This window comes from Bacillus rossius (assembly GCF_032445375.1).
Source record: "Bacillus rossius redtenbacheri isolate Brsri chromosome 9 unlocalized genomic scaffold, Brsri_v3 Brsri_v3_scf9_2, whole genome shotgun sequence".
In the NCBI taxonomy this organism is placed as follows: domain Eukaryota; kingdom Metazoa; phylum Arthropoda; class Insecta; order Phasmatodea; family Bacillidae; genus Bacillus; species Bacillus rossius.
This window is the reverse complement of record NW_026962013.1, coordinates 9472113-9484780: the sequence shown is the minus strand read 5'-3', so window position 1 is coordinate 9484780 and position 12668 is coordinate 9472113. Positions and strand designations below refer to the sequence as shown.

The following is a 12668-nucleotide window of genomic DNA, read 5'->3' as shown; positions in this document are numbered from 1 at the left end:
CAAAGAGTAATTATTGCAAAATTGTTGTGGCTCGGAAAGCGCTAGCAGCGAATCACGACAACCCTGGTCGATCCTTACCTGACTGCTGGAATACTGTTGTCTCGCCAGCTTGGACGGCTGCTGCTGCTGCTGCTGTTGCTGTTGATGATGATGATGCTGCTGATGCTGCTGCTGCGGATGATGTTGTTGCTGATGTTGCTGCCGCTGCTGATGATGATGCTGTTGTTGTTGTTGGTGTTGTTGGTGTTGTTGTTGCTGCTCCAACTTGCCGTAGACGTCCGAGAGCGCGGGCTGCTGCGCGTGGTGCTGGCTGTAGGCGTACTGCTGGTGGTGCGGCGACGCCTGGTAGGCGGACGACGGCGAGGTGGACACGGCCGCGTAGGCGCCGTACGCCGGGGAGGGCGCCGCGGAGGCGGCGGCGGCGGCGGTGGCCGAGGGAGGCGGCGCCGTGCCGCCGCCCGCGTGCTGCTGGTACTTGGCGACGCCGCGGTGGCCGTAGTGCACCTCGCCGTACTGGTGGTGGTGTGTGGTGGTGTTGTTGTTGTTGTTGTTGTTCATACGCGCGGCGGCGGCGCGGCCCGGGTGGTAGCCGGGGAGCGCCGCGATGGGCGGCAGGCTCTGCTGCGACCTGCCCTGCGGCGGGTAGCCGCCGCCGCCCGCCTCCGCGCCGCCCCCGCCGCCGCCCAGGCGCGCGCCGTTGTACACGCCGCCGCCGCCGTACAGCTGGGGCGGGTCCTTGGCGCGCTGGTAGGCGGCGGGGCCGGGGGAGGTCTGCGGCGCGGGCGGCGGCCAGTAGGCCAGCACGGTGGGCGGGGCGGCGTCCGGCTGGTGCTCGGTCGAGGAGGCGGCGGGGGCGGACGAGGTGCTGGTGGGTGCCGCCGCCGCCGCCGCCGCCGCTGCGGCCGCCGCCGCCGCCTGCAAGGGGGAAGGAACACCCTGGAAGAAGGGACGCGCATCCTTCAGCACGTTGGAGAAGCTCACATCCATGTCCTGGACACCTGCAACACACACCGGCGGGCGACCGTCACCAACACATCCCTCGCCAACACACGCACACGCCTGTAACTACACTCAACACAAAGAGCTACGAGGTCCGCCTAGCCACTGTCGGGCTGAATGCAGGGCCGCGCTAAGGGCGACGCCATCTAGAGCTCGTGGCCTCTGCAACCAAGGCAGCTAGCGGACTTCATCGCCCTCAATCAGTTTCTGCCAAATGTTTGCAATGTACAGACGCTACGGTTCTAGAGTACTTATTATAGATTTCCCCTTAGACATTAAAGGCACGACAGAATTACTTCAATCTTCCACCTGCAGCCTAACATGACGCAGACTAAATTATACATGACGATTAATTGGCGACCCGCGGATCGGCTTCATCCGACAGTTTTATACGTGGCCTGCTTACAGAATCCGACAACAAAGGAACGTTCGGTTTATTGGCTTACGATACCCCATTAGATTTTTAGCAAATATAAGATGTCGGCAAAGCACTGTTTAGAAGTGTCAATATTCTCTCAGAATCGACGTTGTGTTTATTTTGTTCTGAGGTGATTCTAGAATTAGTTTTTTTTTTATGAATACTATTTTTAAGATTTATTATTTATTTATTATTTACTAGTCCTGCGTCATCCTGGGAAATAAAAGATGCAAGGTTGAGGTTTGGCGACCAGACCGTCCCCGACTCACTGCCGCTGTTTTGTCTCTGACGGAACTGCAGGCAGACAGCGGAACACATCACACGCGTGTCGGCAGTTCCACGCGCACATAACGTGCACTCGTTCACACAAATATATTGCATTGAAAATTCGATATAAATAATACTAACAATTAGAAATAAATCTGCAGGGGGAGGGGAGGGTTTGTGGGCGCACGATTATTGGTTTTTCGTTTGTTTTTTTTATCAAAGGCGAAAAAGGAATCACGCGGGTGAAAATAAAACGAAGGGGGAAAAAAATTATGAAGTTGTTTACCTCCCTCCTTCCCATCCGGCGCTGTTTCGAGAGACTGTGACTCTCCCGTCAGTTAACAAGTGTTTACACACGAAGGACGGCCGGGAAAAGAGAAACAGAAAAAACTTGCTAACTTTTCCGCCGCAGGGTTCGTAACACCACCCCCCCCTCCCCCTCCTCCACCAAAACCCGGAGGGCAAGAACAGCCTCGTTCCGCTACAAAGGAAGGGAGGCTGTTCGGGAGAAAGGGCTGGCGGTCTTGTTTACCTGCGGGGCCCGCTCAATGACGCTAATTACATCTCATTATGCAGGCGGCACGGGCCTGCAAGGCCCACCTACTACTTTCCCCTCCACAAACGCAAAAAAAAAAAAAACCTTCCCCCCCCCCCTTTTCCACCAAGCCGGTCGACGTCGTCCTCAACAGCGGTGCTGAATGGGCAGCGGCGAAACACTCGATGAGAAACGCTTCATTCAATTTAACGAAAAAAATTGGTTGTCTGTACAGCCGGTTTACGGACGATAGTTTAACGTTACAACGTCATAACAAAACATTGATGAAATGATTGCATACTTTTATGAATAAAATTGAATCATTTTTATTTTAATAATAAAAGAATAAATACTTGAAATTATACTAGTAATCAGATTCATTTTCTTACGTACATTTGACGTAGAAATTATTTCATATTAAACATTTATAAACAAAGTTTAAAGTTTTCACTTCTGTCGGTGCGGCGCAAGCGTACAATGAGCGTAACGGGACACAGCGTAACGGAATAATGAGCGTAACGGGACACAGCGTAACGGGACACAGCGTAACGGAACAATGAGCGTAACGGGACACAGCGTAACGGAACAATGAGCGTAACGGGACACAACGTAACGGAACAATGTGCGTAACGGGACACTTTTTCGTGCGTGCAGCCGGCGTTCATCGATTTATTAGACGTTGTCACGTCAATAAAGATAATTATAAAATAATTTTACGAACTAGACAAACTCTACTGAACAAAACGCCGCTTAGTCAATTTTCTTCAGACAATTTAACACTATCGAATCACGTTAATATGCGCAATATTTGATGTGCATTTCTAACGCGAAAACAAACTTTCTAGAGCTGTGTCACATCTAGAGAATTGCAGTGCTAATTTACTGACCTAGCATTTTCGAGCGCACTTGAGTACACAGAGCCACTCAAGTACCTCGACAATCTAGTCGCTACGGTAAACAAACGATCGTAATTTTTTTTTTAGAGAACGCTCCTTGTGTAAAACATTTTCGAAATTAGTGAACGAAAAATAATAATTTATTTTTCTCGTAGCAGATGTATTACTGATGTGCAACTAACGTTTTGGTATTTTACATGCAATTTTTAATATTAGAGGCAAAGTTCCAACTGACTTAAAAAAACAGGTATACATGTACAAACCAATTAAGATAAAAAATTATTTAAATTTTTGGCAGTTACACATTGCCCTTATCCAGGCCGTCTTAAGGGATTAGAAGTCTGGAATGATTTGCCCCCCCCCCCCCCCCCCCAAATTCCCGGAGTCCAGTTGAGTTTAGAGTTTTTTTTTTTTTTTTTTTTAATGATTGCGTTAACCCAGATAGTAGTACGAAATTACCAGTTTATTGCTAACAGACATAACATGAAATACACATAGCTCACATTTACAGTTAGGTATGGCCATGGTAATGTTGTCTTTTTTTTTTAAGTTACGGGAAGTTTCTCTCGGCGGCCCTGCCCTTAACAAAAGGCATCGACTAGGAATTGATTTTCCGAAATTCGCATCTAATAAGGCCCTTGACCTTAGGATACATTTTTTAAAAAAGTTAACTACCTAAGTAATCTATGCATATTAATTTAAAAATCGAATTTCACGGAACAAAACGTAAATATGTAAAAAAACAAAATCACAGAAATAATCGATTTATACAGTGAACCAGATAAGATGTTACGAAGAAATCTGATTCATAATGATACCCATATAAACGCCAAAAATGTAATTTCGGTGTGTTTTTTTCTTTTTTTTTCGGGAAGGGGGGGCAGGAGGTGAATGAGGTGATATTTTTCAAATCAGACAAGATATGCCATTCGTTTTTTCCTAGAAAATGTCTGTTACCCAAGTAAGAGTATTCAAACAGCAAGGCGGAGCCGGGCCGATAGAAACACGTGGCGACCACGGGTGCGACTGTGTTGCGCTGTACAGACGCGGCGAGTGTGCGCAGTCGGCCCGTCAGCTGGCAATGAGCGGGTCGTTACCACAACGCCGAAATGCCACAACGCCGAACGTACAATAACGCCGAACGTACAATAACGCCGAACGTACAATAACGCCGAATGCCAAATTTACCGCAACGCCGACAGCTAGAAAACTGCTGTGTACCACAACGCCGAAATACAGTAACGCCGAAAAATGTTGCTGCGGGGAGGGGTGCACACAGGAGCAAAATGAAAAACATCTGAATGAATGCGTATGTTTCTTAAATGTATCTTAACGCCGAAATACCACAACCTAACCTAACCTAGGCTAGCCTAACCTAACCTAACCTAACCTTTGTGGCAGTCCTGCAATGACATTTTTCGGAGTTAATGTATTTCGGCGTTGTGGTACACAGCAGTTTTCTAGCTGTCGGCGTTGTAGTCAATTTGGCATTCGGCGTTATGGTTTTCAGCGTTATTGTACGTTCGGCGTTGTGGTGCGTCCCCGCACCGAGCGAGGCGTTCAGTGACGAGATTCCTTCGCCCTCCCCTCCTCTCACCCTCTGACCGCTCCTTCTCTTCCGCCCCGCAGGCACGCGCGAACACGTCATTGGAGTATTACATTTATCCCTCCCCCCCCCCTACCCACCCCCCCTTTTACCAAGCACTCTTCGCCAAGAGTCTGCCAAATGGAATACAGTTAATGAACTCAACAGTGGCCGCGGGAAACATGATGCAGTCCCGTCGGGACTTTTAGACGCCGGTTTCCGTCTCTTAAGAAAATTAAAAATAAAAAATAAACCTCCGCTCGTGAAATGAGAAAATTCAACAAGGAACTCCCAATTTGTCCATAGAGTAACCGCTACCTGCCGCTACATTGACCCCTACGAGTACTAAGTTGATTTTGAAGCTGTTGACATTTTAATAGCGGTTCTTTTTTTTATTATTATTTCTGAGTTAACAGTACTTGAATTCTGTTACTTTTCGTTTCATAGAAAATACAATACAAATGGATTAATGAAATAACATAATTTTTTTGTTGCGAAAACACACATCAATTAGCGTGTGTGGCGTTAGGCTACACAATTAGCCGTGAGTGGATAGTGAACAGCTCTCCCGATGAAGACCAATAACCGAGGAACGATTACATTTACGTCTTTTAGCGTCGCCATCAGATAAAACACTGTCCAGTCAAAACAGCATGTGAATGGAAATCACGCAACGCTATGGGCCTCACTTATCTCATACGTTGAAAGACAGGAAATATCAAACATTCAAAGGGTGGGGGGTGAGGATGAGGGCATCAGCAATAATGGCTGACGTCTGCGCGGAGAGGTGGAACTCTCGCGTTCTCGTCAACTCCACAGGTTGCACTCGGACACTCCCAATTATTGTATGCAAATGTTACACGGGCGTTCGAACCTGCCTTAACTGATGTAGTAACAATAAGCTGTACGCAAATTAACGGCGCAGGTTTATCACTTTCAACAGTGAAGCAGAACAAACGCCAGGATAATGAGATTAACAGAGCGATTCCATTTTTGTTTAAATATCGTTTGGAACTCGGGCGACTGATTATGGACAGTGGAACCGCAGACAATCACAACTAGAGATATACGAGTGATGGTAATTTTAATGAGTCAGTATGAGTGTTTTACGAACTAAATTTAATATATAACTACCTATATACACATTTCAGATGAGATAAGGAAAAAGATAGTTAAATGTATCGTTGCACTGTATAAAGCTTTTAAAACGGTTAAAAAGAAATATATAAAAATAATGTTATGCAGATACCGGCAAATTTTAAAATCCTGTAATTCCATATTTAGCGATAAATAAAGAGTCTTCAAACCTCTGACGGAAGTCTGAGATGGTTTGATTGGCGAACCTTTAACGTAAAACAAAACATCAAGAGCAAAGAGAAAAAAAGCAGCAGTAAACAAACACGAGGATCTTGAAAGCTGGCGGGAGGGATAGACGCGCAGCAGGGGCGAGAGAAACAAGACCGAAGGAAGAGGAGCACTGCCCTATGGATGCCGGCACGTGACGCCGCGAAGGCAGGCCGCCCAGCGCGACTGCTGCTGCCGCTGCCTAACGATCTGAGCGCAGGCGGCGAGATTGTACTAACATAGATCCCGTTCCAGGTCTTCTTAGTTTATATTTATTTACGTCCAGCACGGTTAAAATTTTAGACTGAGTGGCCGAATTTCAACCAAATGAGAAATATACATATACCACCACACGGAGAAAGTAAGAATGTTCACACCATCACAAGGAGAAGGTAAGAAAGTTCACACCGCCACGAGAAGAAAGGAAATAAGTTCACACCGCCACGAGGAGAAAGGAAGAAAGTTCACACCGCCACGAGAAGAAAGGAAGAAAGTTCACACCGCCACGAGGAGAAAGGAAGAAAGTTCACACCGCCACGAGGAGAAAGGAAGAAAGTTCACACCGCCACGAGGAGAAAGGAAGAAAGTTCACACCGCCACGAGGAGAAAGGAAATAAGTTCACACCGCCACGAGGAGAAGAGGAATGAGTAGAGGGAGGAAGGGCCAGCCACATGGAGCAGGGACACGGGGGTTGAGGAGCGAGTGGATAGAGCGTGCCACGAGGTGTGGGAGGGTGTGCTAGCCACGTGCGGGGCAGGGCTGTGAGGTTGTGAGGCTGTGACGGTCGATACGGCCGGTGGTGCAGCCGGGGAGCAGACCGCGCACGACGTGTGCAGCGCGGGCCAGTCTCTGCCAGTCTCTGCCAGATGGTATCATTATATTTCATTTCAACTTACGAATGAAATTGTTATTACAATCAAACGAAAGCAATACATTTTATATTTCTCTTCGCATGTTGAATATATCGGATCTTAACAAATGGACAAACGCAACATGACTGGCGATAGTGACTGGCTTTGTTCGTACTGCAAGGAATCTCGAGTGGTCGGAATTTGCGATAAAATGGTAATTTGATACCTCATTCGATATATTTTTTTCTCTGTGGTGAACACATAAAATAAACAAGGCAACAAAAAATATAGGGCTCCAGAAGAAAACAAAATAATCCCTTTTCTTGCCCAAAATATTTTATACTGATTTATTAAACAGCTACATATATCGCTACCTTTTTTATGATCTGTTTTGTTGACAAATTTTATATGGTGATTACGAAGAGAGAAAACAGGTAAAAATTAATTAGCATGGAGGTTCACAATTGTACCATACATATAGACGAAAAATTATCAAAGTCTTACAGTTGTCCAATTATTAGTTATTTACTGACCCCTCTTCCAATTGAACGCCCCACTCGTGAAGGTTACATATTGTTTTTCGTCTCTTACCTAACGGCTTAAAAAAGTTTCGCTTCAAAGAAGTAAAAAAAAAAACTAATTCTTTAGAAAATCTGATTAATTGCCAAAGAAAAATATTTTTATATTATAAATAGGCAGAAGGCACAAGGAAATTCTAGATGCATTTTGTAAATAATTCTAGGGCAGTAGATCATGACATTACAAAATGGCGGCCGTCAAACCGGGATGACAGTAACGTGAGTTATGCTCCTACACTCCACATCTACACTTAAGTCCCCGTAGTCAGTCTGTCATACTATCGATGTTATAATTTTGCGTTACGAACTCTCAGTTCTGGACGGTAAAAGCAAGAACTGTAACTGCATTATGAGGTCATAATTCTTGAGAAATTTAACTGCCATTTGCACGACCTTAATACTGAGCGTGGCAGACCTGTTTGTTTTTAAATTTGAAATCGTAAACCGTGTTTTGCTAATTCTAAGGTGTCCATTTTTTAGCAGGTACTTCAGCTAACATTCAAAGACTTTGGCAGTTTAATATTCTTGCACGAAGTTGCAAGAAGCTACTAACTAGCTAATCATTAAGATATTTTTTTAAGAATATTCAAACGTTTAAATTTGAATGTTTGCTGAAGCACCTATCAAAAATGGGACACCTTATATGGAATTGAAAATACACTTTTCAGTTACTGAAATATTTTCATAGTTTAAACCCAGTTTCTCATTATTTAGTCACAAGTAATAAATATGTAAGGTAAAAAACACTCCTTTAGTGCTTCAACGATTTTCCTAATCCTTTAAAATGGTAGTTATTTTCTCAGACGCATTAACAGAAGATATTTTCGAAAAGTTAACTCACCCGATGGGAAAGAGGAGGGGGGGGGGGAGGGTTATAAGTTCAGAACCTCTGGCCGCAGTCCCAGTATCCACATTTTAGGAGGGGGGAGAGAGCGGAAGGGGGAGGGAGAGAGAGAGAGAGAGAGAGAGAGAGAGAGAGAGAGAGAGAACTTGGTGTCACGCTGATTCACCGCGTGTAAACATCGCGAACGGCCAGAAACACGCGCCCAACAGAATTCGCCACGGGACCAAATCTAAAACTATGTCTCCGACGCGCTAAAACATCTCGTATAATAGCTCCAAAATAAAAATAAACTAAATATAACATCTCGTCAACACAGAATGAGAGACTAGACTCTAGAGCAGTGTTTTTCAATCTTTTTGATTTCGCGACCCCTTTACAAGTTGAAAAATTCCGGCCACCCCCTTGTGTCACAGAAAGACAAAGAAATTATTTAATTAAAAGACTACGTTAATGGTATTTTCTATTTTGGTACAATTATCTATTATTCGGATCTACACTCTGCAGGAAGCCGCGAGAGTTTTGAAAGTAAGTACGAGGTAAGTTGGTAAGGCTACGTGCGACTTAACTTGGACGCCAACTCGCGCGGGCCAAACTGCGTCGGCGACGGCCACGTTGCCACGCCGCATTGTCGTTGCGGCGACAGGAAGCGACCCGCGCGCGCCACCCGCCGCCGCCCGCAATGTTCTTTTGTTTCAACTCTCATCTCACCCAGTTAAGCGTAGTCACCGATGAGTACGGGCGTCATTCTTTTGTTTTTCACTTGCTCGGCGCGTTTGTAAAATGGATAAGTTTCTCAAAAGATCGCAGCCTTCAACATCTGGTACGAGTGTCAATAGCGGTGGTGGTGAAACAAACCCAAAAAAAATAGACATTACGATGACAGTTATTTGAAATACGGGTTCAGTCATAAATAATAAACCTCAATGTGTAATTTGCGGCGATGTTTTATCACGTGAGAGTATGAAACCGTCAAATCTTATGCGGCATCTCACAACCAAGCATAAAAAAAGAAGCTGATAAGCCGTTGGATTTCTTTGAACGAAAGTTGAAAGCTCTTAGTCAGCAGCAAAATACTATGATTCAGGTAATAACATAGTGTTTCCCTAGTCTCCACAAAGTGTTGTTAAGACCCTCAAAACGCTAGCGATAAGTTCAAGTCGAGTCTATTCTGTTGCTGTTTTTACTGTTGATGTTTTATGATGTTTATTTCTTTGTTGTTTGCATACAACTTTTTATTGTACTTCATTTTGGTGTGCAAAGGTTCCGCGTACTTATTTTTTATTGACTATTCACTTTTATATTGTCTGGTTTATTTTCAGGCATCCAGTGTTAACGAGTCAGCATTATTAGCTTCAGCCTTCGACCCCCCTCGGGGTCGCGACCCACAGATTGAAAAACACTGCTCTAGAGGAAATTTAGCAGGGACGGGGAAGTAGTAAGAGGGGAACGGGATCCCGCAGGAATGTCAGACATGCCATTATTACGGTACAACGTCGAATACCATCAAGACGAAAATAAACAAAAATTCAGAAACTGAAAACTCATCACAGCGGAGAACGGTCGCAATTGTGTGAATCTATAAAAACACACTTATTTTTACATATGACCTGAAATAATTTCTACCTCGCTCGAGCAATTAATGTAATGTCGTAATCACCCTTATTTCAAGGTACGCGTATCTTATTTACAACGCACTAGTCCGTTTTTTATGGTGTTCTTGGTTGGAAATTTCAGAACCATAAAAATTATCTTACCATCCTGATAGCCTACTGAAATCAAATAGAAGTGGCCGGAATTAAAACAGCTTTCTTTTTGGCCAGTGAACAAGATGTGACGCTGAGGGGGAAAACCCCAGCGGCAGACCGCAACGTCCGCAACGTCTCCACTTGTAACGGCCTGTCCTGATTGGAGGCGGGTGACGGAGTCTCGCGAACTTAGACACGACCAAGCAGCCCGTCTCAAGAGAGATGGAGGCGAAGAGAGAGAGAGATACAACGAGACTAAAAATAAAGGCTTCTGGGTCACGGCGCAGAACTGCGATACCCAGAATAAAACTTGGGGAGACAGGAAGAGAGACCGTACAAAGTGTATCCACGCCCGATGTGAACACTTCTCACGTCAACCTTCGGAAAAAAAAAAATTACAGCTCATTTACTGATTGCGCTTAGAGTTGACATGATTGTCAGTAGCTCTTTCCAGCCAATCTGTACACAATTGTTGCGAGCCAACATTGATCTAGGGGACCCGCCTAGTCAGGGTGTACTTGTGTCAGTGGGGCAGGAGGTTCGTAGTCCAATAGCAGATAAGCAGCGGGCGTCAGCCAGGTTTGCAAGAACAGCGCCTCGGACGGGAAGCCTTCATTTCACAGACGAGAGAGCCAAATGCCCGATCGTGTATCTTCGGTTTTTTTTTTTATGTTCATTGTAAATAAATATGGCGGTGTTGATAAAAGTACAGACCATAAACAAGGCAACGGTATTTATTTGTACGCCGCCATATTTTTTCGTTTGCCGTGTCCCCGTGAATGTTTAGTTTGGACAACTCATGATAACTAATGGTCAATTAGGTTAGGTTAGCTACATTATAAATACTTTAAAACATTTTGGACGGTTGATTTGGTTGGGATAGCTAAATTAAAGATACTGTGAAATCATGTAAACGGTTTTCTAGCCCTGGATAGCTACATATTAAAAAGTTATTTGCCAAGCAACCATAAAATGATTTTACAGTATTTTTAATGTAGTAGCCATACTTACCTAATATAACCAACCATCCACAATGTTTTAAAGTATTTATAATGTAGCTAACCTATCCTAATCGACTGCAAAATTTAATGCCACGCCGGTTTATACAATGAGAGATAGGACCGGGGGGGGGGGAGCGAGCATGAACTTCGGGGAACTTCGGGTGTGGCTCTCTCGTCTGTGAAGAGAAGGCTTCCCTCTAGCGACACCTGGACGCACGCGTGGTTCCCGACCCGGGCGCTGGGCGGCGCTGGTGCCTGCAGTCGACCCGGGACACTCCTGCGCTCGCGCGCGGATATGTATTTTTTGTTTTTTTCCTAACCTAACTAATAACAAAGTGTATTTGGGAGTGTTCTGGGTAGGGAAGAATAAGTGCGTCTCAGGCCGAAGCCTATACGCTCTAAGCATGCAGGTTATGAACCATGCAGGAGAAGAAACATGCATAATGTGCTAGGAGGGGGATTGGCCAGCCATGGCAAAGTTTTAGCCATGACTAACTCCCTTCACTGACTATTCTACGTTAAAACTAGATAAGTTGGGCCCAGGTAAAACCTGCACAGACACAGGGAAAACCCTGGGCTCTGACATGCGGGATGCAAAAATTTCATGCATTAATTACAAGCAGGTTGGTTTAACAGGAAACAGAAGGATGGTTCCGGGAAGAAGAGTTGGACAGAGTAGAAATAGACTACCATGCAAATGGGCGGGAGCTTGGACATTATGTCGGCATTTGGCTTGGTGGCGCTGGTGCGGGAATGCAGTCGACTCTCTGACGAGTCGTCGGAGGACGCTGTTACTTCGCCGGCGGCAGTTAGGGAAAGGTGAAGGGGGGTAATATTAATAAACATCCACAGACGTTTCCCCATGCGGTGAATATCGGCCCCATACAGCCAGAGACACGGGAGTGAAACTGTACAGGCGGAATACGGCCACTTAAAAAAATAGGGGGGGGGGAGGGGGAGGTTGTCTGTAAAGTCTGTTTACGGACGATAATTTTACGTGATGACGTCATATCAATTTTTTTTTTAATTGCTGCTTTTAAAAAGCCCGCCTTAACCTGTTTGATATTATATAAGATTTTCTCGCACGGTGGTTGGCCGGTTCTTGCACGCTCGGCTCAAGCGGAACGTGACAAAGAGTCGTGCTTTTTCGTGCGTGCAGCCGGTGTTCATCGATTTATAAGATGTCATCAAGTCAAAAAAAAGTGCGATTGAGCAATGCCAAAATCAAAAATTAAGTTTTAAATATAAAAAAACACATAGAAATTCCTTAAACATAATTTAAATTAAAAAAGTAAGTTTACAAACATTTTTAGTTCACAATTTATGAAATAGAGTATTAACGTAGTGGCGTATGAACACAATAGCTAAATATTATACTTTCGAAGAATTTTTTTGACGTGACAACGTCCTATCAATCGATGAACGCCGGCTGCACGCACGAAAAAGGATGACTCATTGTCCCGTTACGCAGATTGTCCGTTACGCTTTGTCCCGTTACGCTCATTGTACGCTTGCGCCGCATCTCTCTTCCACTCGACTGTAACAACCATCTAGTTGACTTTTTCGAGAAGAAGTTAAATAGCAAACATGCAAAAACGTTATAG

At 44.8% G+C, this 12668-nt stretch overlaps 1 protein-coding gene across 2 annotated transcripts in view; it reads right to left on the bottom strand.

The window, feature by feature from the left end:
- LOC134543336 (uncharacterized) overlaps positions 1-12668 on the bottom strand; it is a 283249-nt gene that overhangs the window by 18028 nt on the left and 252553 nt on the right. The window contains exon 6 of one of the 2 annotated variants that reach the window (XM_063388292.1): positions 79-998. In XM_063388292.1, the coding sequence (XP_063244362.1) occupies positions 79-987 (909 nt within the window). In that variant the 5' untranslated portion in view covers positions 988-998. The remainder of the gene's footprint in view (positions 1-78; positions 999-12668) is intronic. The other variant, XM_063388293.1, reaches the window with a different exon arrangement.